At 39.6% G+C, this 26,728-nt stretch overlaps 1 protein-coding gene across 3 annotated transcripts; it reads right to left on the reverse strand.

Annotated features, from left to right (window-relative positions):
* Positions 1–1,975: 1,975 nt before the first annotated feature.
* On the reverse strand, positions 1,976–26,462 carry LOC117288151 (FAST kinase domain-containing protein 4-like). 3 transcript variants are annotated; one of them, XM_033768869.1, is made up of 6 exons: positions 26,209–26,462; positions 19,032–20,416; positions 17,260–17,499; positions 8,876–8,987; positions 3,901–4,015; positions 1,976–3,272 (listed from the first exon to the last, which is right to left on the reverse strand). In XM_033768869.1, the coding sequence occupies exons 2-6, from the start codon at positions 20,371–20,373 to the stop codon at positions 3,156–3,158; spliced, it is 1,926 nt and encodes a 641-aa protein (XP_033624760.1). In that variant the 5' UTR covers positions 20,374–20,416; positions 26,209–26,462; the 3' UTR covers positions 1,976–3,155. The 3 variants fall into 3 exon arrangements, with proteins under 3 accessions (XP_033624760.1, XP_033624761.1, XP_033624762.1); XM_033768870.1 differs by lacking the exon at positions 26,209–26,462 and adding an exon at positions 23,266–23,288; XM_033768871.1 differs by lacking the exon at positions 26,209–26,462 and adding an exon at positions 22,027–22,040.
* Positions 26,463–26,728: the final 266 nt, after the last annotated feature.

The following is a 26,728-nucleotide window of genomic DNA, read 5'->3' on the forward strand; positions in this document are numbered from 1 at the left end:
ATTAATGTAGTAAATGAGCAAGTTGGTGTAGGCAACACCATAGTATATGTAGCCCTATAGGAGGAAACCTCTAGGAGGTATCCTACAAGGGAATGTAGGCTCCCTGCGATCGGGTATAGCTATAGTGAGGTTGATGATGGTAAGGTCACCCTCAGTTCGGGACGTCGGCCCTGATGGCCAGCTGGGCGGAAACGATTTGTAGAGTGGAAGAGAATTTGTGCAGAAAGCAACCTGATGAGAAGCTCGTGGATATGATGAGACTGAGGAGATCAGCCGTGCTAATAAAATGTACTTGCCACAATGACACCGAATCAGTGCAGTATTCCTTTGAAATTTATAATTTGATTGTTGTTAAATTCAAAGAAATCAGTGTTGAGGCCGTTAAAGACCTGCTTGGGCGAAAATGTCAAGACGTGAACTTAGCTGAATGTGATTCAAAATGTTTTTCAATCAATAAGAAATATAGTTATAATTATGACCATAAATAGATTTTAATTGTGTAAGACAACAATAATTTCAAGATTCGCGAAAAGCTCCGTTACGTAATCACTCATGTTGTGTCAAAGTTGGGAGATCCGATTTTTTTTGTAGCCGCTTTGTTGTAGCGTGGAGGTATAACAAAGCAAACTCCAAAGCATGACGTCGAGGCATCGTCATTTTGACACGAGCTGTCAAAGGCAGGTTTTAAATTTTTCAAAACCTTGAGGTTTGGGCCTGAATTTTGGGTCGATAATTACAAAAATTCAGAAGTATATAAATATGAAAATTACATTTAAATGGTGAACAAACGCATTATAAACGAGTTAAAATAGCATTTCCGTAAAAAAAATATTCCGCTCAAGTAGCTGTTTAACTTTTGTAAGACTCCAGCGTTTTGAGAAGGATTTGTTGAGGTTTTTATTTTGTTGTGCTTCTATAAAGTGAAAACATAAGGCTCTTATTTGTTGTATAAATAAGTGATTGGTGTGTACCTCTGCTGAAGGAGGTTGAGTTGATCGTTGTGCAGACAATAATAAAGAACGCTAAACCAAACATTGGCCTCATTGGAAGTGAGGGTTGCTGCTTATTTGATATAACTTTGGTATGTAAATATGATGAGTTTTATATGGAAGTTTGAACCTCATCACCGTGAGGATGACTCTCTTTGTTTAAATTGTGAGGTTGTAGTAGTGATCATTCGTTTTACACGTTCAAAGCACCGTTGCACGTGCAGATCTTGCCATTGCCCAATCACAAGCTCGATATTGGAGGCTCCATAAACGCTAAATATTCATTCAACAGAGGAAGGAGAGATAGCATGTAGGTAACGGACAATCACTCACAAAACAGTGTAGTGTTAGCATTCATTATAGAGAAAAGATTTACAAGAATTGCAGTTGTCCACTAGTGCCCAGCCAAATATAACCAAACGAAAGTACGAAAAGGAGGACATTTTTGAATTATTTTTAAGAACAAACTTTAACTACATGTATTTTGCAAAGAAATGGATATTTAAAAGGGGCTGGGTTAAAGGCATGTTTGGTGTCACTTTGGCCGAATGTGTAGACCAGACTAAAAACATCAAGCCATGTTGTCCTCGCCTTTCGGGATTTTACGTTTTGTTTTATAAGGTAAACTTGCAAAACTATTATATTTTTATCGTTGGCAGGGGTCTGGTTGTACACATCTTTTGACGACAGTTTTTATACTTTAGTTTAAACCTTGACAGACCATGTACAACTTGTAACTATTGTGTATGTCTTAAGATTTAAAAAAAAATATATGACAAATCAAAGCATATAAATGTAACACTTAATGATGTGTGTAGTCGCTAAACACTATGCCACTATATAGGAGGGTTACAATCGCAACTCGCTTAAAGTAGTCAGTGTACATAAGACCCTTAGAGCCCAAAATCAATCAATTTGTTGACATAGTGAGACAACTTTTTTCCAATGCAACCAACAGTTTTAAAATTGATGCTCTTCACTAATACTCAAGAGACAGCCTGAAAATCATGTTTATTGAAAATAGAAATTATTAGTGATCTGGCAATACTTTGCTTACTCAAATTTAATCTTCATATAAGAAAATGTTGTTGTGCAATGTACATTCAACTGAAGCATATTGGATCTACTGGGAATTCAGGTTGGATCTACTGGGATCCTAGGTTGGATCTACTGGGATCCCAGGTTGGATCTACAGGGATCTCAGGTTGGATCTACAGGGATCCCAGGTTGGATCTACAGGGATCTCAGGTTGGATCTACAGGGATCCCAGGTTGGATCTACAGGGATCTCAGGTTGGATCTACTGGGATCCCAGGTTGGATCTACAGGGATCTCAGGTTGGATCCACTGGGATCCCAGGTTGGATCTACAGGGATCTCAGGTTGGATCTACTGGGATCCCAGGTTTGATCTACAGGGATCTCAGGTTGGATCTACTGGGATCCTAGGTTGGATCTACTGGGACCTCAGGTTGGATCTACTGGGATCTCAGGTTGGATCTACAGGGATCTCAGGTTGGATCTACTGGGATCCCAGGTTGGATCTACAGGGATCTCAGGTTGGATCTACTGGGATCCCAGGTTGGATCTACTGGGATCCCAGGTTGGATCTACTGGGATCCCAGGTTAGATCTACAGGGATCTCAGGTTGGATCTACTGGGATCTCAGGTTGGATCTACTGGGATCCCAGGTTGGATCTACTGGGATCCCAGGTTGGATCTACTGGGATCCCAGGTTGGATCTACAGGGATCTCAGGTTGGATCTACAGGGATCCCAGGTTGGATCTACAGGGATCTCAGGTTGGATCTACTGGGATCTCAGGTTGGATCTACTGGGATCTCAGGTTGGATCTACTGGGATATCAGGTTGGATCTACAGGGATCTCAGGTTGGATCTACTGGGATCTCAGGTTGGATCTACTGGGATCTCAGGTTGGATCTACTGGAGCCGTTTCTCAAAATGTTTTATACTATCAACCGCTCTCCATTTCTCGTTACCAAGTAAGTTTTTATGCTTAAACTTATTTTGAGTAAATACCAATAGTCCCACTGCCTTTAAAGTGTTTTGCGTAAAAAGCATTCGGCTGAAGGCTGACTAATTTCTTCAACAACAAAACTAGCCACTAGGCATAATAATTCTTTGAATTACCTGTCTCAAGGTGAAATTACTAGACCTGGGAGAATGTTTGACAGACCCTGTGTTTTGTGGCATTTGTAATTTTGTGCTTGATAAACCTCAATCTTTCCCAATCTGACTTCAAGCTACTCCACTTCTGGAAGGATACCTGGAAATAAAATCAGTACAGCAAATTTTAGTGCAGAATTGAAGATAAAAGGTATATAGTGGAGTGAGGGGGGGGGTATGATTTTGAAATATCAGTACGCCAATGTGAAATAACACAATTTATCGCTCTTTTTTTGTATAATAAATACTATAATATGAAAGACAACAGGGCCTTGACAACTTCCATGTTCTATACATACATCACATTTAATGCAAAGTAATATTTTAATGAGTGTGTGACGCGTTGCGTTTTTAAAAACTTAATTTAGTGTCAAGGTCATTGAAAATTCCACATTATTCCGCACAGGAAGGTCGTATGATCATGTTTTTGTTTTATTTCAAATGTTGAGATTTGCTTGTTGTGAGTACATGATACACTCAAAAATGAAATTTACTTGATATTCCTCATTTTGATAGTGCGGGTCACAAATGCATTGCCCTTTTTTGCGATGTCTCACTCTCCAATGGCAAGTTATCTTAGTCTGAGAAAGAGGCTATCATGAATAGCATTCTTCATTCTAATTCACTGCGTTACAATATTATACACTGGCATTCTCATTGTGACCAAACCTGAAGTTAAACTGAAAAAAAAGTATTAAAATATTCTGATTCTAATATTACAAACCAACCTCAACGACATGAAATCCAAGTAGATGTATGTGGCGCTTGGCCATCAAGGAACGTCCAGTTAGTTGTTTCCTTCCAAATAGATAATCGCTTGGTCCCCATGTGAGAATGGCAACTCTGAAAAGGAGAATACAGTTCATGTGATATGTTTACAGTAATAAACACAGTAATGCAGTATTCGTACTCAGTCTCACAAGTAATGTTATGGTTGATCGACTTCTGTATGGCTCATAGCCTTACAGCGGCTCACTTGTGATGCCAAAAACCTTCCACTCGGAGTGTCACTTGGATTAGCCAAGCAGGCAATGCAAAAAATGCCATCGACCACATATTAATAGATTCCAAGGTTCAAAGGAATCTGCATGATTGCTAGTCCTTCAGTGCCTGCATCGACACTGACCAAAGACTTCTGGTTCTCTGCAACCTGAAACTTAAGTTTGGTCAACGCCCCAAGGCCAGTGGCACACACAATCAAAAACTGAGCACTAAAGCTCTGAAGATCACACACATTGCTATTAATGCCGTGATTTGCATGAATAAAAAAAACTGGAAGAAATTGCATGTGTTATCCACGAAGAGACTCTAATAGCTTGTGGACCACAGATCCCACATCACAATCAACCCTACCTGACAGAGAAAACTCTATGGCTTGTTGAAACCAATAAGCAAGCAATTGGAACTGCAGCCTTTACCATTCTCAGAAAGGAAGTCAAACAAGCCTGCAAGAGGGACCTAAAAGAATGACTAAACAATAACTAATCAAAGATGAACTCAATCTACTGCCAACATGATGTACGCGCGCTCGCTTTTCAGTACAGCTAAACTGGCTCTTGTGAAAGCTAGACCACAAGCCCCCCATACCAAGGACAGCAATGAAGTCACATTGCAGACAGCAGTGGAAGTGCTATGCAGATGGCACCAATATGCTGAATTCCTCTTTGACTCAAACTTAACACGTCCAGTCACAACCAACAGCTCACACACAGCGTCATCCATGTTGGGTAACAACAAGGCCGCAGGCCACAGGACCTTGATGGCAGCATCCACCACGAGTGCGGCAGAGGATGAGCAGGTATTCCAGGCCGTATAGGAATATACACAACGCAGTCTGTCTGATATGGTCTGAAGGCAAGTGGCCACCATCTATGACAACTTCAGTGCATATCCCCCCTTGACAAGAAGATTGACCAAGGTGACTGCAGCAACTACAGGACACTCGCAATGATTAGCCATGCAAGCAAGATAGTCCCTGGCATCGTGAACATCAACTTGTAGTAGTTGCTGAGCAGGTTGTTAAACCCAACTCAGTGCAGGTTTGTTCATGGTAAGGGCCGATGATATCTTCACCTCGAAGGGAGAGTCTTGTCGATTACAAGAAGGCCTCCGACAGTGGCAGTTTTATGTTGTGCCTCATCTAAAAATCTGCACATTTGCGCCAGAGGCGCATCAACTGGAAAGGTGGACTGACCGATGACTTCACATCACCAGCTGAGATTAAGGCAGAGATGTCCCCTCTCTTCTTCTCTGTTTAGTCTGTGTCACAAGTGATCTAGTACTGTAAATAACCCATGTGTATTTTTTATATTACCCTCATTTATTTTATTGGTCAAGAGTTTAGAGATCCAATAAATATTCAGTTAGTTCTGTGATGCAGTCAGTGAACTACAGTTGAGTGAACAAGTCCTTATTTGGGAAGACATGAGTGGGCTGATGTAGGGTGTATGTGTGTGCATTGAGAGGTGACTATTGTTCTGTAGAGTGGGTGCCATGGTTGGGTGAGTTTTAGAATTCCTTGCAGCCTTAGATTAGGGTGTGGTTGGTCATTCCAAGATCTGCTATCAGGGAGGTCAGACATACTGCAGGACCTTCATGCAGAATTTTTTTTGATGAATTGTATCATTGCGACAAGTTGAAGATTTTGCTGTTTCCACAGAAATCGATTACAAGCAGACACCGTTTAAGTTTTAAAGGGAACTCCTAACCGTAAGTTGTGAAATACTTAGTGAACAAATATTGCTTTGAAATTCATTCTAAGTTTAGCACGAAAATGTACAGTTTGATAGTTTGTGATTATAGTGCAAACCAAGTGTAGAAATTATTTGATTATAAGCATTTCCAGACAGAACTGTTCAATTATCATTATGGTAAATCTGTGTGGTTGGTATTGATTTTGTAGATGGCACTGGTTCCGGGGTAAACATTTGCGACAGACATTAATCTGGATACTTCATTTTCCTACCACCCTACACTGGATGAACCATGATTGAGCTAACCATTTGAACTGTGGAATTTCGTCAAGAATGAAGACTGGGTATAGCTTCAAGCTTTTTATCCTCTGAACGGATTCCGTCGAAAGAACAGCTAGCCCGCTAATTTTGGAACACTGGTTCTGTATATAAAAACTCTATGCTTTTATAAATATATTTATCATAGGAAGATGGGAGCAATTTATTAAGTAATTTTTGTCTTCCATGAGAGTAAAGACACTTTTTGTAGACAGTCAGTAAAAGCCAGGTTGGATTGCAATTTTGTATTTGCTGACATTATACATTTAACATTTGGGAGAATAATTTTCTTCTTCCATAGCCATAAATTTTGGTGAAGACATTTTGGATTTTGAGAAAAGGGAGTTGTTTATTCTCCAGTTGTGAAAAAGAAGTTGGGAAGAAATTTTGCTATTTGAGAAAAGGGAGTTGTTTATTCTCCAGTTGTGAAAAAGAAGTTGGGAAGAAATTTTGCTATTTGAGAAAAGGGAGTTGTTTATTCTCCAGTTGTGAAAAAGAAGTTGGGAAGAAATTTTGCTATTTGAGAAAAGGGAGTTGTTTATTCTCCAGTTGTGAAAAAGAAGTTGGGAAGAAATTTTGCTATTTGAGAAAAGGGAGTTGTTTATTCTCCAGTTGTGAAAAAGAAGTTGGGAAGAAATATTGTTATTTGAGATTAAGGGAGTTGTTATACACTCCAGTTGTGAGCAGAAGTTGGGATAAGAAGTTGTTCTAAGACATAATTTAGATTTGAAGTGAAGTGGAGGGTTTCTACTAGCCCAAGTTATTATATTGACATTTGAAGAAGTTTGTGGAGTTTGAGAACAGAGTATAGTTTTTCTTTATTGATTTTCATTGAAGATAGTAAGTTGAAGTGAAGCTCACAACGTTTTGAGATTTGAAGTTTCAATTAGGTGAAGTAAGGATAGATACATCATTTTGGTTTAATTTTGGAGGAGATTTTATTTGAATCAAGGAATTGTAATTAGAGCCAAAGAATATTGGACATACATTTTGATTAATAGAGTTCGATGAGGAATTTCATAATTAAATATTGATGTATATAGTAAATTAGAAGTGTTTCTTTCACTGTTCATTTATTTCATGAGTGCATGGCTTGTTCGTCTTTCTTACATTTGTTGTATGGAGCCACCTCCCGTGGTTATGTGACAGTCTGTACACAAAGGCACTCATGTGGGAATCATACCGGTGCACTACTCACACCTGTGCTTTCGATGTCAATGGCAGCTAGGAACTGAGAAAAAGGAACTGAGAAAAGCAGACGATCTAGCCATATTCGCACTGAGCCTTGCAGATGCAGAAGAGTCACTGCAGATACTGGGCGTCATCTCCAATGAGTACGGGCTCGCCATACACCTAGGGAAGACGGAGCATATGGCTATAGCGAGCATAGACATAAGCAATACAGCAACTTTTAATGAAGCTCACAGAGGCATTTAGCATGTCCCGTGTCTTATACTGTGCTAACACACTCACACTCGAAGCTGCAGACAGCTTTGTTAGATACATCTGGCGCTAGCTACTCAAAATACGCTCGCCAACCTATGTCACAACAGGCGTGGTCTCTCTGCCAACGAAATCATGGAACATAACCTCTTGGCTTGGCCATACAGAACAACAGTGTGGCCTTGCAGCAGTGCTTGATGGAGCCCCACTTGGACACCGTCGTTGGGTTGGAAGACCAAAACTCTGCTGGATCGACGGAATCACCAGGTAGAGTGGCCTCAGCGTGGCTGAACAACTCTACAGCGATGCAAAAGCAGATATATACAGCTTAAGGAATTTCTCACCAAAGTATTTGAGATGCTCAATTCCCAAGCACTCCATCCTTTGCCATCAATTGAGCTGGGCGTGCCTTTACACGCATAGCTTTTCAAGTTTTCTTTATCTTCAAGACAACTTCTCTTTTTATACGAATTTTGGCTCTTTATTTTCGGCGAGTTTAATTTTTATTTGTTAATAACTTGAAGTTAAAGAGTTTTAGCTTTGTTGTGAATTATCCGCAGCTTAAGGAATTTCTCACCAAAGTATTTGAGATGGTCAATTCCCAAGCACTGGACATAATATTAGTTCAATGAATCAGTTGTATTCTTAAGAAATAGTGTGGTTACGGCATGGACCATATACTCTTTATTTTAGGCTCAGACTACTGGATCGTGAATAGCCACACCGATTCAGCCACACACATCCTGGTGCTATGATGCTTTCTTGGGTCATGACCTAGATGCCCAGATTGCCCACCCCGTACGTCTGAGACCCTAATGCTGCTGCCCAGCAAGGCACAAGTCTATAAGATTTATTTATATCTAACCTTTGATGTCTATCGTGACAATAATGGCAACCTACTTTCCACTAATGGAGCTCGTCCACTAACTGATTGAGGATCAAACTCGGACTTCACGTCTAGATTTTACTATTTTATTTTGCACCTTTTACATTTTAGTATAATTCAATGTTCAGGATCGTGTTTATTATACAGTTTATATTTGACATTTCTTTTGTACGATGATTTACAGAGTTTCTTTTTTGTCCATAACAAATTCTCTAACTTTGGACTTGGACTGTCTTGACTGCAAATAAGATTAAGATTTTGATACAAATATGGTTGACTCAACTACAAAACTCATTTTTGCTAACTGACACTGATTCATAGCAGTTTGATTGTTGTCCAATGCAACCGTGGCTTCACACTTACCTTGTGAGGCTTTGATGAAGCTTGTCAATGCTGATCAAACCTGGATCAACTGTTTCTTTACAATAGCTGACAGGCAAAGGTGTGTCATCCCCATTCAGAACAACAACAGCATCTTTTAAAAGAGAAAATACATATTATTTACCATATTGTATTACCCATCATAGTAAAACAAGGGTACATTAGTTCTAGTTCACTATAGGAGAGTGTGAATATCAGTAAAAAATAGATTTTGAGAAATAAAAACAAATAATTATGGTTTGAATGAGCCCACATAAATTCAAATATACACCCCATCACAGATGTCCCCCACCTCATTTTGATAAACCTAACCCTTTGATATGCATCCATGTCGACACAACAAGGCTTGGTATAATTACTAACACTGAAAAACTGTTTTATAATTTCATTTGGAGCCAGAGGTATGAGGGGCCGTTTATGACTAAATGAGCAAAACCACATATATAAGAGCAAAACCATATAATATAACAGCAAAACCATATATATAAGAGCAAAACCAACTCCCAAGACCGACTCTCAATGTAGCACACCTAATGTAGTCTATGTCATATCATGTAAGAGATGTGGGCTACAATATGTGGGAGAGACTAAGACAAATCTCAGTCTTCGCTTTGCGAATCATGTCTCTTCCCCAAAGACCAAGAAACCGTACCCAGCCTCTATCCACTTCAACAGCCCCAATCATAGTGTCAATTATGTTGAACTTCTGGTGATTGAAGCTTGCGATGGTGATGACACACACCGCAAGCATTTATAGAGAATCACACTGGATTCACAAACTCAAGTCAGTCCAACCCTTTGGACTTAACACAAACAATGGTATTAAATAACTTCCAGTTACCCTCCACTTCAATCCTGCCTGAGAACTAATATGTTGTACATATTTTGTAAATAGTATAGATAATAATGTTTTAAAGACACTGGACACTATTAGTAATTGTCAAAGACCAGTCTTCTCACTTTGTGTATCTCAACATATGCATAAAATAACAAACCTGTGAATATTTGAGCTCAATCGGTCGTCAAAGTTGCGAGATAATAATGAAAGAAAAAACAACCTTGCCACACGAAGTTGTGCTTTCAGATGCTTGATTTCGAGACCTCAAATTCTAAACTTGAGGTCTCAAAATCAAAGTCTCGAAAACTATGTCACTTCAGAGGGAGCCGTTTTATACTATCAACCTCTCCCAAATAATCGTTACCAAATAAGGTTTTATGCTAATAATTATTTTGACTAATTACCAATAGTGTCCACTGCCTTTAAAGTTGTTTTTAGAAATTCGTTACTATAACTATCTCATGTATTAAAGTAACCCCTTTTTTTCCACAGGTCCCTCACACCTATTTCTAATATCATCCAACCTTTGATCTTGCTCCTATTGGTTCAAAGCCACCAATTGTTTCTGAAATAGAAACTTTGATTGGCTGTAATTTTCCCGCTTCTTTCTGGATCCTTCCTTTAATCCCTTTCTCCTCTCTTTTTCTATAAATGGATATGTGGGTGCGTTCATTTAGCTTCCCTGGGTCGACCCCGGCCTGCCCGGTACGTTCGAATAGTTTTGACGGGGCTCACCCCGGTCAGCCCCCAGTGCCCTGCTTGTGGAGTGGGTCACTTGGGTGTGACCTGAGGTGCATGCCGTCACCACGAGAGGGGGAGTGTGATCGTTTGATTATCATTTGTCAGGGACTCACCCGAGTGAGCACCGCAGGGTAGACCCAGGGAAGCTAAACGAACGCACCCATTATTTGTTTGTACTTGTTTTATGCCTCTGAAGAAGGTCCGGTTTGGATCTAAAGCTAAGGTCATCTACCCTACTCATTATATAAGAGCAAAACCACAAGAGCAAACCCATATCTATAAGAGCAAACCCATATATATAGGAGCAAAACCATATATATAAGAGCAACAAATAAGAGCAAAACCATATATTTAAGAGCAAAAGCATATATATAAGAGCAAAACCATATATGTAAGAGCAAAACCATATACACCCTAGGAGCAAAACCATATATATAAGAGCAAACCCATATATATATAAGAGCAAACCCATATGTATAAGAGCAAACCCATATATATATAAGAGCAAACCCATATATATAAGAGCAAACCCATATTTTGAAGAGCAAAACCATATAAGAGCAAAACCATAATATATAAGAGCAAACCATAGAGTATAGCTCTATGGAGCAAAACCGTATATATAAGAGCACACCCATAAGAGCACACCCATATATATAAGAGCAAACCCATATATAAATGCAAACCCATATATATAAGAGCAAACCCATATATAAATGCAAACCCATATATATATAAGAGCAAACCCATATTTTGAAGAGCAAAACCATATAAGAGCAAAACCATAATATATAAGAGCAAACCATAGAGTTATATATAGCTCTATGGAGCAAACCCATATAAATAAGAGCAAACCCATATATTTAAGAGCAAAGACAAATATATAATGATTAAAAAATATATAATGAATAGGGTAGATGGCCTTAGCTTTCGATCCAATCCGGACCTTCTTCAGAGGCAATGATTAAAAAATATATATATAAAGGATCAACGGCAAATAAATAATAGATACAAAAATAAATATAAAGGACCAAAAACTCAAATGTAAAAGACAAACACAAATATATTCAACAGCGCCCTCTGTATTAGTGAGGTGGATTAAGGACAAAAAACACGAAGATCGTGACACGGCGGACAAAAGCACCAAACTTTCACCAAAGTATCAGTTTGACCCGTAGATTTAAAAAAAGTCATGCTCTATAAATCTGAGCATTGGATGACCTTGAATTACGTCATTATGACGTCATTACGTCTTTTAATGTAATAAAGCCAACGCAAATACCATGGTTGGATTTCTACATGCCAAAATTATGTTTCTGAGGCCAAGGAATTTAATGAGGGTGGTATTAGTTTGTAACAAATTAATATCCTTTATGGTGACTATGTTGATGCTCAAAAAAAAATTGCAATGGCCTTGACCTTATATGACGTAATATATTCAAAATGGCAGTCATTTCCTTAAACAGCATAACTTTAGTTATGTAATGCCGATGCAAGTGATTTTAGTTGCGAATTATAGGTATCAGAGGCCAAGGAATCGAATGGCAACATTCTTGTTTTGCTGAAACAAACAGTTTTATGATTTTTGTATTTTATTTTTATTATGTTAGCATAGATTAGTATAAAATACGTCATCATCACTGAGGACAAATCAGTGGTTTGTATTAAAATATTTGAATATGTTTGATTTTCAGCTCATGGTTCTGATGGCTAGCAAACCAACGTTAGTAACATTTGAAATTAAAACTTGATTTTAGATTGAATGGTTTTGTTTCAGTTTGAGACAATGCAATTGCCATATTACATGTAAACTGTTTTTTGGGGCAACTGGTGTCAAAAATGTCCTACGATGCCAAACCACTGATAGTTTTGAAGATCAAAAAACACAAGTATAAACACCATGCATTTGGATTGCGTCTGGTGGTGCCAATAATGTCTTGACTGCTATTGTTAGATTAAACGAATGGTATCCAGATTTCTATCACTTACTGTTTTTGTTTGAAACCGGAACATGTTCTAGCTATTTGGTCGGAAGCTGAAGACAAATTGTACAACGATCTAAGCTCCACTATCAGCGACGTCCCAGAGCAAGATCCAATCTTCATCCTCAGGGATCTGAACGCCAGAGTTGGTGCCGATCAAAAATCCTGGTCTTCCTGAATGGGACCGTTTCGCATCGGAAAGTTATAAATGAAAACGGTCAGCATCTTCTTGAGTTCTGCTGTACAACAATCTCTGCATCACTAACACTTTCTTCAACACAAAGCCCCAACACATAGTATCCTGGAGACACCCTAGATCAAAGCATTGGCACCAACTTGACCTCGTGCTCACGAGACGTAGGGACTTGGGCAGCGTCAAAATGACCCGCAGCTACCAAAGTGCAGACTGTGCACGATACAGACCACTCCCTTGTGTGCAGCAAAGTAAAGCTTCAACCAAGGAGAGTTCACAGATCCAAGAAGGCAGGGCAGCCTCGCATTGACACGAACAAGACTCACAACCCAGAGATGGTGGAAGCGTTTGTCCAGGTCCAAAAAGATGTCTTGCCAAGAGTACCCTATTTCGATGTCAGCGGAAGATAAGAACACCTCAGGGATGCTGTCTACAATGCCACTAGTTCGGCAAGAGGCTAATCAAGTCACCCGATTGGTTCGAGGCTCATGCTGAGGAGATTTCAACTCTCATAGAAAATAAGAGACGCGCTCTCTCAGCATACAAACACTCACAGGCACCAAGGACCACGTGAAACCGAGTCCAGGAAACCGCAAGGCGATGCGCTAATTGACTACTGGGCCCAACTTTGCTCTCAGATCCAGACCTCTGCTGCCACAGGAAATGTAAGAGGTATGTACGAGGGAATAAAGCAAGCCACCTGAAGATGACCGCTCGTCTGAAGTCAGTTACCGGAAAGGTCCTAAAGGACCCTGTGAAGCAGATGGATCGATTGGTGGAGCACTACTCCAGAGAGAACATTGTCAACACAGAAGTTCTGAACAACAAAGATTGCCTGTGTATCATGGACGAACTGGACAGCGAACCAAAACTAGACGAACTTGGCAAAGCGCTAGATACACTCTCCCCGGGAAAAGTTTCAGGAAAAGATGGCATCCCCGAAGTCCTCAAGTGCGTAAAAGGAATCCTCATCAAGGATTTGCATGAGATATTTTGCCAGTGCTGCATAGAAGGTACAGTGCCACAAGACATGAGAGATGCAACATTGTCACTATCTACAAAAACAAAGGTGACAGGAGCTATTGCAACAGCTATGGTACCATCTCTTTTCTTAGCATTGTGGGGAAACTCTTTGCTCGAGTTGTCCTAAAGAGACTTTGAATTCTTGGTGAAAGAGTCTACCCAGAGTGTCAGTGTGGTTTCAAGCCAAACTGTTTACATGACATGATATTCTCCATTAGACATTTGCAAGAAAAGTGTAGGGAGTAGGGAAAGCCACCCTACATCGCCTTATAGACCTCACCAAGGACTTTGACCTCGTGAGCAGAGACAGCCGTATTTAGATTTTGGCCAAGATTGGTTGCCCTCCTGCTCTGCTTTGCATTGATAAGTCCTTTCAAGAGAACTTTAAGTGTAGAGCAGGGCTGTGTCTGGCTCCAACCCTTTTTGGCATTTTCTTCTATGTTCTACCCAAGCATGCTCTTGGGTCAGCCACAGAGGGCATCTACCTTCGTATGAACTCGGATGGAAACCCCTTCGACCTTCCAAGACTCCGAGCAAAGACCAGAGTCCGAACGAGATGCCTTAGAGATTTCCTGTTTGCAGACGACACAGCCATCACTACACACACACCAGATGACCTGCAGCAGCTCATGGATCGATGTTCTGCAGCTTGCAAAGACTTTGGACTTACCATCAGTTTAACAAAAACGCAGGTAACCAGGATGTTGATGAACCACTGTCTACCAGCATCGCCAACCATGAGCTTGAGGCTGTCCATTAGTTTGTGTATCATGTCTCAACCATCTCCGACAATCTCTCGCTTGAAGAAGAACTCAACAGGCGTAAAGGAAAGGCTGCCACAACACTCTCCACGCTTACAAAGAGAGTATGATGCAACAAAAAGCTTTCAGAGCATACCAAAGTCCAGGCCTACAAGGCTTGTTTGGTGAAAACGCTCCTCTATGGCAGTGAACCCCGTACCATAGGCTCCCGTCAAGAGCATATGGACTCGACGCCTTCCACATGCAATGCCTGAGACGCATCCTCTGCATCTCCTTGAGAGACCACATACCAATAACACATTGCTTAATAGAGCGGCAAGTCTCCATGTTTACCAAGTAGAGACGCATGCCTTGGCTGGGACATGTCACCAAGTAGAGGACGGACGTATCCCAAAAGACCTCCTGTATGGAGAGCTGGCATCAGGGAAGAGGCCGTTCGGAAGACCCAAGCTGCGCTACAAAGACACTTCCAAGTGTGACCTCAGGTCCCTTGCCACCAAAACAACCACCTGGGAAGCAGCCACTGCAGACCGATGCACCCGGAAGCAGGAGGTGCAGAGAGGTATTTCCAAGTTCGAGGAAGACCTGTCGCAACGAGCAGATGAGGGATGACTCCCAAGGAAGGTCCAGCCTCAAGCAGTTAGAACATTCGTATCTTTCACCTGCAGTTACTGCGGTAGAGACTGTCATTCCCGCATTGGACTCCACAGCCACACCATACCCTATTCCCTAGCCGACATCCAACGGCACAACTCCGTGGTTCTCAAGGATTGACGGATGCCTACTACTATTAATACAAAGAACTTCATTTTGACCCTCTGTAAGACTTTATTGCAACCTTTCCTGTGAAGTTTCCCATATGCGCTATTCAACATAATTAATCTACCCTATAACCTATATCCGGTAAGAATCATTGTGTTTCATTGGCTTAATGTGTTTTGTTTTGGTTGATAGTATACAAATATTGACTGCTTCGAGTGCTATGGTTAAAACTATGACTCCCGAGGTGATCCCCGGAGCGTTCTATTTTCCCGAGACGAAGCCGAGGGAAAATAGAACGCTACGGGGATCTCCGAGGGAGTCATAGTTTTTAACCATTGCACGAGTAAAAGCAGTCAATATTTGTTTTGTAACACCCCAAACATTTCTAAATACTGTACTATTATTATTAATTACAGACCTGAATGCTCCAATCCACGGACGACGCAAATACAGATTGCAAACACTTTTACTGTGCTGCATGTAGTGTCGTGCAATCCGAAATGGTTACAGACTATTAATTTATCATCCTCGTACACGCAACAGACGTCTGGGTACTGCACGCCGTGTGCTAGTCTTCGGACTAGCGCATGGCAAACCGACGCACTATCACACGGCCGTCGTCTAGCAAAACTAAGACATGTCATGTGACGCGCTCTAAACCAATGAGCAGGCAGAATACTTGCAAGGGGTGTTATAATATTGTTTGTGATATCATAATGACATCACGGTATCTTATAGATCAGTGCCATGGTAATTGTACCATATGAACACAAAAAGATTAGCATTTTGGCGAAACCACACGACATTAATTTTGTTTTCAAACTTTGTGTTATTTGTGTAGTGTTGATGATGATGACGTCATAATTACATCAATATACTCACCATAAAGGATATTATTTTTTACAAACTAATACCACCCTAATTGAATTCCTTGACCAGAAACATAATTTTGGCAAGTGGAAATCCCACCGCATGGCATTTTCCTATGCTTTATTACATACAAAGAGGTTATGACGTCATAATGACGTAATTCAAGGTGATGCCATTCTCAGATTTTTTGGAGCATGACTTTTTTGAAATCTGTGGGTCAAACTGATACTTTGGTGAAAAAATGGTGCTTTTGTCCGCCGTGTCACGATTTTTTCCTTAATCCACCTCACTAATATTGGACGTAGTTTCATATATATAAGACATGTACACCCATAAATATAAGACATAAAAAAGTCGATCGATCTATTCTTCAATACTGTAGTGTAAACAAAAATTAGGATAAGAGGAAAATTGTTCAAAATCAAAAACTAAAAATCATCTATCCAACCTTTTTACAGTGACACCTGCACTAGGCCTACTACCTGCATCATTGCCATGATACAGTTTGAAATGCAATCATGGCGTCGGCATCAGGGCAGTGCTAGGGCCCAATTTCATTAAGCCTGTATTGGCACAAAATCAACGATTTTCGTTCCTGATTTTAACCTTTGACAGCTGTTGAGCAAAGTGTGCTAGTGGTACCGGAGTGCTACCTTTCAGGGGTGAAGTGGGCAGCACCTACTTTAGAAATTAAGGTACTGAGAAGTAGAATATTCAAGGAATTTTCAATTTAATTTTTAGAGGGCATAAATATATTAACAATTAGTTGACAATTTTAGGTCAAACAAATCTAAATGTATCCATTGATTATCAGTTGTCGGGTTATTTCTTGAGAAAATTTTGAACATTTTGAGGTGCGGAATTCCACCTAAAAAAATCAATATGATTCACCTCAAACTCAAGTTTAAGTTATGTGTGTCCCTAGTGGCCTACCTGTTGTATGAAACATGGAGGGAGCCAAACTATTATGTGATGCGGGTTTTAACACTTGTTATACATGTACATACACGAACATGTTACGTATGGGGAATATAAATGTCCTTTATTATTATGACAGACATTATGAAACAGAAACGCATGAACTGAAAAAGAGATGCTTGTAGTAGTCTTTACCACCAATACAAAACAAATGAACACAGACAAGTACCACAGCACACACTTAATACTGATTCACAAAAACATACATTTGTACATACCTAACTGGTATCCAGCTAAAAGGCGGACATTTGTCATGCAGAACTTTGGCCCACCAACCACTGCTTCTAATGTTTTTACAACACTTTTATGCAGCTTGGAAGTTTTGACTTTGAAAGCCTCAGGAAAATACAGAAGAGAAAGATACGGGCCTTGGTAACCTTTGCACTCCAGTTTTGCATAAGTATTCAATTGCAATAACTTCAGTTGATAAACAGCTCTCTGTTTTTTCATACAAGTGTCTGTGAATAAAAAAAGGCATTTATAGTTAATTTAAAAAAATAGTTTTATAATTAGAACCTTGCAATACACAAGGGGAACATACAGCATCTCTAGTAATCTGCAATGCATAAAGATAAACAGAACATTTCACCCTCATTGGGCGATTTTTGGATCATAATGATAGACTTAAACTGAACTAGAAAGGTCTTCCAAAAGTAGAAATATTATCCACTACAATATCCCCCCAAAAATGGCCCATTTTGTGGGAACTTGAAAACAATTGAGGTCAAGTGACATGACCCAGCCATATATAAAATGTACATTTGTTCCATGTAAACCCTTTATTCTTATTTGGGTTTTGAAGTCATAGCAATAATGATTCAACCATTTACATTCCATGTCAGACCAATGCACTTTTTTACCTCATGTCTTCCGATTTTGATAAAAATTGTGGCGATTGTAGGTCCTTATGAGCAGTGAATGCACACCAATTTTTAGCCTGATCGGACTTAGCATGTGGTCAGGGCAGAAAGCACTAAAATCGGATATTTTTAGGGTGAAATACCACCTTTTTGGTAAAAATATGTCATAACCATGTCAATTCTCATCACATTTGCAAATTTGGTATCAAAATGATGAGAATTGCATGCTCAAATCAATTCTTTTGTCAAAATGTTTTTTTCCTGAAATGTAGGTCAATGTACCTGTGTATCGTGACCTCTGACCCAGTTTTTGAAATAATGTATCATTCCAAAAATCAATGAAATAAAAATCACTTGATAGAGCATGTCTTCCTCTATAAAGAATCCACTAAGAAACATTTGGGCTCTTCAAAATTTACAGCGTTATGACTATTTTTGTACAAGTCACCGCGATCTTTAATAAGTTATCGTGACCTTTGACCCAATTTTAGAAACAATGTATCATTCCAAAAACAGTCTTAAAGTTGTAAATTTTGAAGAGCCCAGTTGTTTCTTAGTGGATTCTGATAGAGGATGACATGCTCTATCAAGTGATTTGCATTTCGTTGATTTTTGGAATGATGCGTTATTTAAAAAATTGGGTCAAAGGTGATGATAACATATTAAAGATAAGATTACAGTGACCTACATTTCAGAAAATTTATTTTTGACAAAAGAATTGATTTGAGCATGCAATTCTCATCATTTTGACACCAAATTTGCATATTTTATGTAACAAAAATTGACATGGTTATGACATATTTTTACCAAAAAGGTGGTACTTTACACTTAAAATGTCAGATTTTTGTTTTTGCCCTGACCACATGGTAAGTCGGATCGGGCTAAAAATTGGTGTGCATCATTGCTCATTAGGACCTACAAGCACAGCAATTGTTATCAAAATCGAAGACACGAGGTAAAAAAGTGCGTTGGTCTGACATGGAATGACCCATATTTAACTTTTAGTTTGTAATGTTCAAAGTTCTCTCAAACTAGTTTTCTCTTTAAATACTGTACAATCTGATCCATCAGGAAGTAAACATGTTCAGTAAAACTGCATTAAGTTCAGTAGATGTAATGCAAAAACCTACCAGGTGCATTTCTTGTAATAAAATGTGGATCCATCAGGACATGCTTCAATAAAGTAATTGGACATATTTGAAGCACTGCAAGAGAAAAGGCAATGTCAATTTGAACTTGTGGTGTCACTTTCTGCCAGTTTAACATAGTCAGTCTATCATCAACTTTCTCTGTGAATGATTGAAAGTCCTGTATCCTATAACACAGCTGACTTATTGCAAAGAGAAGATAACTGATGTCATCAACACCAATGGATTGCAAGTTGTCTTCTTGCACAAGGTGAGTAGCAATGGTATCCAGAAGGTCTGTGTTGTGTAGCCTAAGAAGAGCATAACACAGAGCAGCACGACTAATAGTCGAAACACTACAATTTGGTAGCTGCTTCTTCAGGAAAACACCAAACACTTTGTAGAGGGAATCATGGTGAAAACTCAGTTTAGACATTGCTTGTAGCAGCTCTAATACTAGATGTACCTCCCACTCTTGTCTCTTTTCAAGACTTTCAAAGGAAACTGCTCGAAGAATTGGCAGTGAACGTATCTTATTGTTGCTAAGAGCCTCTGATAACTGCACTAATTCCTTGAAACTGAAGTGGTGCACAATTTCAACTGTTTTGTCTTCTAGGCATCTTATCAGAGAAGGAGAAAAGTACTTAGCTGAGCTATGGAGTCTAATAACAATTTGTGGATTCTGTAACTCCCTCCATCTGAACTCAATTGCTTCAGCTGCTTCTTTCAAAAGTGCATTAGTTTCCTCAAAACTTGACAACAATTTGTAATGGCAGAGTAGTACTGCAATATCATACACGTGAAATGAGCAAAGGCGTCCTCTGCATTCTGGCACCAACTTTGTAATGAGATCTTGCGATACATGTGTCGAGTCTAAATTTAGCACATTACATATTGAAGAGACAATACTTTTGCCCAACATCTTAGTCGCATCTTCAGTTACAACAGTGTACAAATGTTTCAACTGGTTGCTACTGAATTGTTTGTTTGCAACTTCACTGTATTTGTCTGTCTGATAAAATTTGTTGATGATACTAAGTGCCACTGAAGCCTGATTGCCATTTATGTGTTCATTTTCGGTAAGCTTTAGAACTTCTTCAATGGACTCACATTTTTTAATTCTTTGAATCCATGAATTAAGACCTGAATGTGAATTTGACAAGTCATGAACTATAGGTGTTATATTTATGGAGAACATTCCTTTAGCATAGCTTGTGTTGATGACCATAGGTCTTTTGGCCCAAACAGACAGTGGCTGAACTGATGAACAGTTTCTGTTGCAAACAGGTTTTAATACAGTCGGCCAATAGTACTTGAAGATTAATTTCACTGCATTTGATGCCATAGCGGAACTGATGTCACAGCCTGTACATTAGCATCACTCCAACCTGTAAAATAATAAGAACAATATAAAAAAGTGAATAATATTTAATGATTTCCTGAACATAAAGCAAATTAAATACTTTCTTATCAGTTCAACTTCTTGCATTGCTACCTGTGGTTCACCACATTTACAGGGACTGGTTCGATTAGTTAGGCTTCTTTAGCCTTGTTCCTATTGGACTTTTTTTGTTAAAGTACCACAACTTTTCTGTAGAATAACAAATAAAATCCAATGGTGACACGTGATAAACTGCCCTCCCTGCAAAACAAACAGGCAAAAAGAGGTTGCGGAAGACTACCGCATGGTAAACTGCCCTCGATTTTTAGATTGTTATGACTTCATTTAAAAAAATGGGAGTTACGTAAGGTTAACAGAATCCTCTGTGATTGGTTGTTATTGATATGGGCCGAGTAGTGCTGCTGTTTTCAGGATTCACCCTTTTGTTACAATAGATTGCAGTCACTGGGTACACCATTTCGCGGGGTTCATAATTTTAATTTTAAGGAAATATTTGTTGAGTGGCCACTTGCAATTTGCGATTTCCGAGGAGAGGACAATGTGTTTGTCAGCCTCGATGATTGAGCTGGTTAATGACAACTGAGCTATAGTTTCCAAATCTAATTCTGAAGAAGTATATCTTTTTATGAGCAATTGAGTGCTCCGACAGCTTTAAGTACGATCCTCAGTAATTGTTTCAACTGATCATTAGGCAGATTCATGAGCGTACATAAACTAGAACATGTAAGTAATCATGTTTTTGTTTTGTTGAATAACTTAATTTGAGAAATCATTTGCTTGATTTAGATATTGAGAACATCTAATTTGAACTTTGTGTTTAAAGAAGAATTTCCTTTAAAACAAATCAGTGGAGCTTTTATTTTAGTTAATTTTGTCAAAACGATGAGTGTTCCACCAAACAGTCTTAGACTTGTGTTTGAAACAAAGTGTAGCGTTTTCCAAGCATTGAGATGTCCACTATTGGTATTAGTTTTTGTATCTAATATTGCAGTGGATATAACATGTTATTATGTGTATACTTTCCAGGGTCCCATTCTGGGAGAAGTAACCCCACTACCTGTGAAGGGAGAGACGCACATGGGAAAGAGATGTTGTACTATTAGGCGTGAAGGGAGAGACGAAAGAGTTTGAGAACCTCGCGGGGAGGAATTGTTGTTCAGCAGGCCTGATGCCAATACCCCAAGCTAACAAAACGGGCTGATGAGCCTATCGTGATGATGATTATTCAGTGGATTGTGTTTTGTAATTGCTCATGTATTTATAATATATATTAATTATTGTGCTGTAAATAGTAGACTTGTAAATAAATATAAAAAGTTACTTTCAGCAACGAAATGGTGGCAATGTGTGTGATTTGAACCTCTTATGTGTGTGTTAAACTAAATCTACCGAAGGTTATGTCCAGATTTTGCCAACTCCAAATTCCAGGATGTGAATTTGGGGGCTTGTCCGGGAAAACCTAAAATAATTGGAAAAGAGAACCGGTAGACACACACAAGAGTCACTCAGAATCAATTTATATTGTGATTTATATTGTTGTGATTTACATTGTGATATATATAGAACTCTTCCCAAGTTATGCAGTTGTTGACTCACCTTACTATATAGGTACAGTAAATGCGCTTTGTATGGACAATCCTCTATAACACCTCATCATAGGCAATATAGGCGGTGTGAGAGAATCTCATGATCCTGTCTTAAATTGGCACAGAGTAAACACATACTGCAAAAGCAAATGTACCCAAGTTTCACAAAACAACGGCTGGGGTACAGAGACTAGAGAACAGAAAGAGAAGAAAGCGAAGGACTTGCGACCCCTTAAGGTTCTTGAAGCGCAAAACCTCTCTGAAAATCGCGAAGAAATCAGTCAAGCACAACACAAAGATACAATGCTAGATAAGCTGTGGATTTTAGCCGACTCAAACCATACTATAGGAAGGCTGGAAAAGAAATCAAATCTAGGTATATAGTTTCAAACGGGTTACTTTTTCGTAGCTTTACATCATCGTTGCTAGCACATTTACTCTGGAAAAAAAGAAGCCATGTGCCTTATATTATTTTCTAATATTTTTGGAGATTTTTATTTTTTAACCCTCATATCAATATTATTATTAATATTAAAATTTAAACATCAGCTTGTTGATTCAATTATCACTGTTTATTTATACGCTTTATTATAAATATTAAGAAAAAAAATAAAAGAAAAAAATAAAGAAAAATCAGATTTGAAAGCCAGTAATTATTCAAACTTTTTATTATTTTTTTTGATTTTTTGCAAGTTACCATGGTAATTTAAAAAAATTTAATAAAAAAATATTTTGAATAAAATGAAGACAACTGCTGGCTATAGAGTCATACACAGAGTCTCAAAGAACACTTGTAGTCACTGCAGATGTTTCTTCCATGTATGGCTTCACCGGGAAACCATACTTTCACGTTTGCCATGAAAACAAATGGGGCCAGTTGAAATCATGGAAGATCGGTGTGTGGTGTGAACATTTCAATGTCCATCAAGTTTTAATATATATTTGCATACTTCATATTAACAAATGAAGATAATTAGGGCATCGGTTGATATATGGCATCATTATTTTTTTTCCCAACTCAAAGAAAATGGCATAATACCATGAAAACTGGTAGGAGGAGGACACAAGTGCAAATAACCAGTTGGAGCCTTACGTGTTTCTAAGTTTTTGTCAAGGGAGAGGAGATTCTTTGCTTGGCAAATAAAACCAAATTTTTTGTATCTAGGGACTGTTTCAACGCGTTCAGAGAGGTAAAAGATTTGCCATGATTTTAGGGACATCTTGAAAACAGGACCTCCTACAGACCTACCAAGTCTCACGCATTATGTTAGGAGTCCACTGGGCTAGCGCCAGTTGGTGCCAGTTTGTGCCATTGCAATTTACTGTGGCGCCTAGTGTCGCCTAGTGTCGCCAATAAGGTGCCTAGTGGCGTGTAGTGGCTCAAACTGGCCCGTAACGGCACCAAATTTGAATGTGGCGGCAAGAAAATTTCAAAATTTTTGAAATTTTCGTCGCGCCACTTGCATCGAGCAATCAGCGCGGGTGTCCGCCAAGTGGCACCAAATGGCGCGAACATATCGCCCTTTGGCGCAAACAATCCGCCTATTGGAATCCACTGGAATGTTGCGCCAATGAGATTTCGCGCCACATGGCGCCAAGTGGCACCTTGTTTGCGCCACTACGCGCCAAATAATTCCAACAGAGGATGATAGCCTGCCAAAGCGCGCCAAATGGCACCCGATTGGTGACTACTTTGCGCCAAATGCCACCTGGTTGCCCGCCATTCGGCGCCACTTGCCGCCGTTAAAAGCAGGACTTTCTAACACACCTTTCAAGATTCGACTCGACAACGGCTCCACGCAGTTTTTCCTTCACAATTTCTACAAGATTTCACACAATTTTCAACGAAGATGCAGCTGAGGAGGGTCTGAACCAGGTAGCCGAGGGTCGGTATTTATATAGTCGGCAAGTAGCGCCAAGCGGCGGCAAGTTCAAACCAATTTGGCGACCTTTGGCACAAACTAATCACCAAGTGGCGCAAAGTAGCTGTCTATTGGCGCGAATGGCGCCAACAGGGTTTATTTTGGAATCAAGTGGCCGTGTAATGGCGCGAACTGGCGCAAACTGGCGCAACTTTGGAGCAAGCCGGGTGGCATTTGGCGCATGCCATATGGCACCCAGTTTATTCCACACACGCCGAGCGGACTATAATTCGGCACCACAGCGAGCCACTACGCGCCAATCACATAATCTTTGGCGCGAACTGGCACAAACTGGCGCTGGCCCAGTGGACTCCTAGCATTAGGGGTCTCACGCTCTCACGCGCCGCAACCATTTTCTCACGCATTGGGGCCAGACCGGAGAACAAAATAAAAAATAACGACAATGCGTTGCCATTTGCGCTTGTGTGAAAAAAAAAAAGTTTGCACAATCTTCAAATTGCACGCAGTTTATCAGAATCACCAAATTAAGCTGCCGTACAAACATAGCGCAAATTTGCGCACGCTTTTGCTCTCCCAGCAGATTCAGCAGACAATTCGGCAGAGCGCAAAACTCACATTGCGCACAAGTTTGTACCGATTCGTTTAGCAAATTCGTTCATTGCGCTCCATGAGCATAGACTCTTCAACAACAGGCAGAAGTAGTGAGCAGAGGATTTTAGGCATAATTTTTAGCCACAAATTGATCTTTTGGGGGGAAATAATCTGACACAATCGACCCTCCACATTTACCAGCAACATCTCCTGTGTACCTCATGTGAGTTTGAAGTATACTGAAGAGGTTTTTGATGCGTTTTGAAACACTTTTTGTGTCCATAAATAAATTTCTGGGAAAAAACTGCGGCAGGAAAACAACAGTGAGTACCGAGCAGAAAATTTTTACAAATTTACACAGAAAAACATTGCACAGAAATGTTTAAAAAAGCACTAGATCCAAGCAAACATACATTTTGAAAACTACAAAAAAAACATTTTTAAATAGGACGAAGAAATTTAAAGGGGGAAAAATACACATCCATTAAAAACACACAACCAAATACAAAAAAACAAACAGATGAACCTCAATGGAGTAATAACAAAAGCCAGTAAAATTGGGATTAAGAAAGTTAGTAAAAATGGGATAAACTGAGCTGTTTGAGTTGATTTAAAAATTGATTGAGTTCTTTTGGCTGTAGAGATTTCAGATTATGCGGCAAGTTGCTCCAAGCCTGGACACCCCTAAAATTAAACGTTCTTCTCCCACTTTCTGTTCTAGGGGGCAGAAGGGTCACATTACCAACAGTGCTATTCCTAGTTTGGTGACGGTGTAATTCACTGACTGGAACAAAAACATTGCTAAGATAATTTGGAACAGTGCCTGTTAAACACTTAAAAACCATGGTACTTATATGAACGACTCTTCTTTCTTCATGACTGAGTTTTCCAGCCTAGTTCATTACGAACAACTGAAGCTGATGTTTTAGATGGGACCTTAAGAATAGTCCGTCCTGCTCTATTCAAAAGAACATCATTCATCAAGCCGCTGTAACAGGGTTTTGGATGCATTACTCCAAACAATATCACAATAATCAAACTGAGGTAATATAGGACTTTTCACAATAAGGTTAATGGTATGCATAGGCAAGACATTTTAAAGTCTATTTAAGATATCTATTCTTTTGGAGACAGAGGATGCTACATGGTCAATATGTTCTGTCCATTTCATTTTACAATCAATATGAATTGAACACCAAGATATTTATAACTGGTGATTTGTTCCAGGCAATTATCATTCACCAAAATATCAAGATTGGGATGTTCACATCTGGCAAGTTTTTGGGCTGAACCAATCAACATGCTCTTAATTTAGACTTGGTTGGTAGTATTCAATTTTAATTTCAGTCAACAAAAAAGAAATACAAGCATTTTGAATGTATATTGAGTAGGGTGGGGCAAGCTTTAGGTGTACAGTACATAGGAAACTTCAGTTCTGGCTGGCTAACGGTCGTAAAACTTTCACCCATCAACGCTGATTTGAAAAACGTAAGGCCCTAAATATGAGACCCCTGGTAGTGTAAGGCTCACAGGGGAGCCTTAGTTTCTAGAACTTAGAAGTACGAGAGAGCAAGAATGCAGAACTGTGAAGACTTTGCAGAGAACAATGATATTGCTAGGAGCTGTGTTCAGTTCTGGCTGAAGCACAACATGATAGTGTGTGGACACGATAAGAAGAAGACCTTTGCCAAGGTCTAAAAAACAAAGTTACCACTCACCTGTCTGGACTGAGTTCTGTATGTACGTTGTAAATGGTAAACTGAAATGCGCACGATAAACAATCACACGTGAGTAAGGCCGGCCGTGTCCGAAACGGCAACTTCGTAGCTAAGCCCCAACCTCGTTCCCAGGGATGATCGATCTTGCCGCGCCATTTTTTCCCAGCATGCCTTGCTCGATCATACTCACTGCGTATTCGCTGCGTACGTAAGGCCGTGTCCGAAACGGCGACTTCGGCTACAGCTACGGATAGATCGCGCGCGTCTGCCTATTCTTCAACACTGGTAGACGCGCTGATCTAGACGTAGCTTGTAGCCGAAGTCGTCGTTTCGGACACGGCCTAAGTCTAGGTTCCTAGACCATTGGTGTTGCGTGGTCACACACAACCAACGTTCCGATTATGCACGGCAAAAACTGTACACGCTTGTAATGAACGAACGCTAGCGGGCGCTCTGTTTCTCTGATTTCCGGATCTCCCCATGTCCTGTGCTCACCAAGGTCTAGGACATTTGCAAATTG

Source organism: Asterias rubens, chromosome 3, assembly GCF_902459465.1.
Source record: "Asterias rubens chromosome 3, eAstRub1.3, whole genome shotgun sequence".
Classification (NCBI taxonomy): domain Eukaryota; kingdom Metazoa; phylum Echinodermata; class Asteroidea; order Forcipulatida; family Asteriidae; genus Asterias; species Asterias rubens.

Coding starts and splice junctions, on each gene's coding strand:
- LOC117288151 (XM_033768869.1), bottom strand. CDS start 20,373: ATGGCATCAAATGCAGTGAAATTAATCTTCAAGTACTATTGGCCGACT. Junction 17,500..19,031: donor TATTACAAGAAATGCACCTG/GTAGGTTTTTGC, acceptor TTTTATTCACAG/ACACTTGTATGAAAAAACAG. Junction 4,016..8,875: donor CTTCATCAAAGCCTCACAAG/GTAAGTGTGAAG, acceptor TCTCCTTTTCAG/AGTTGCCATTCTCACATGGG.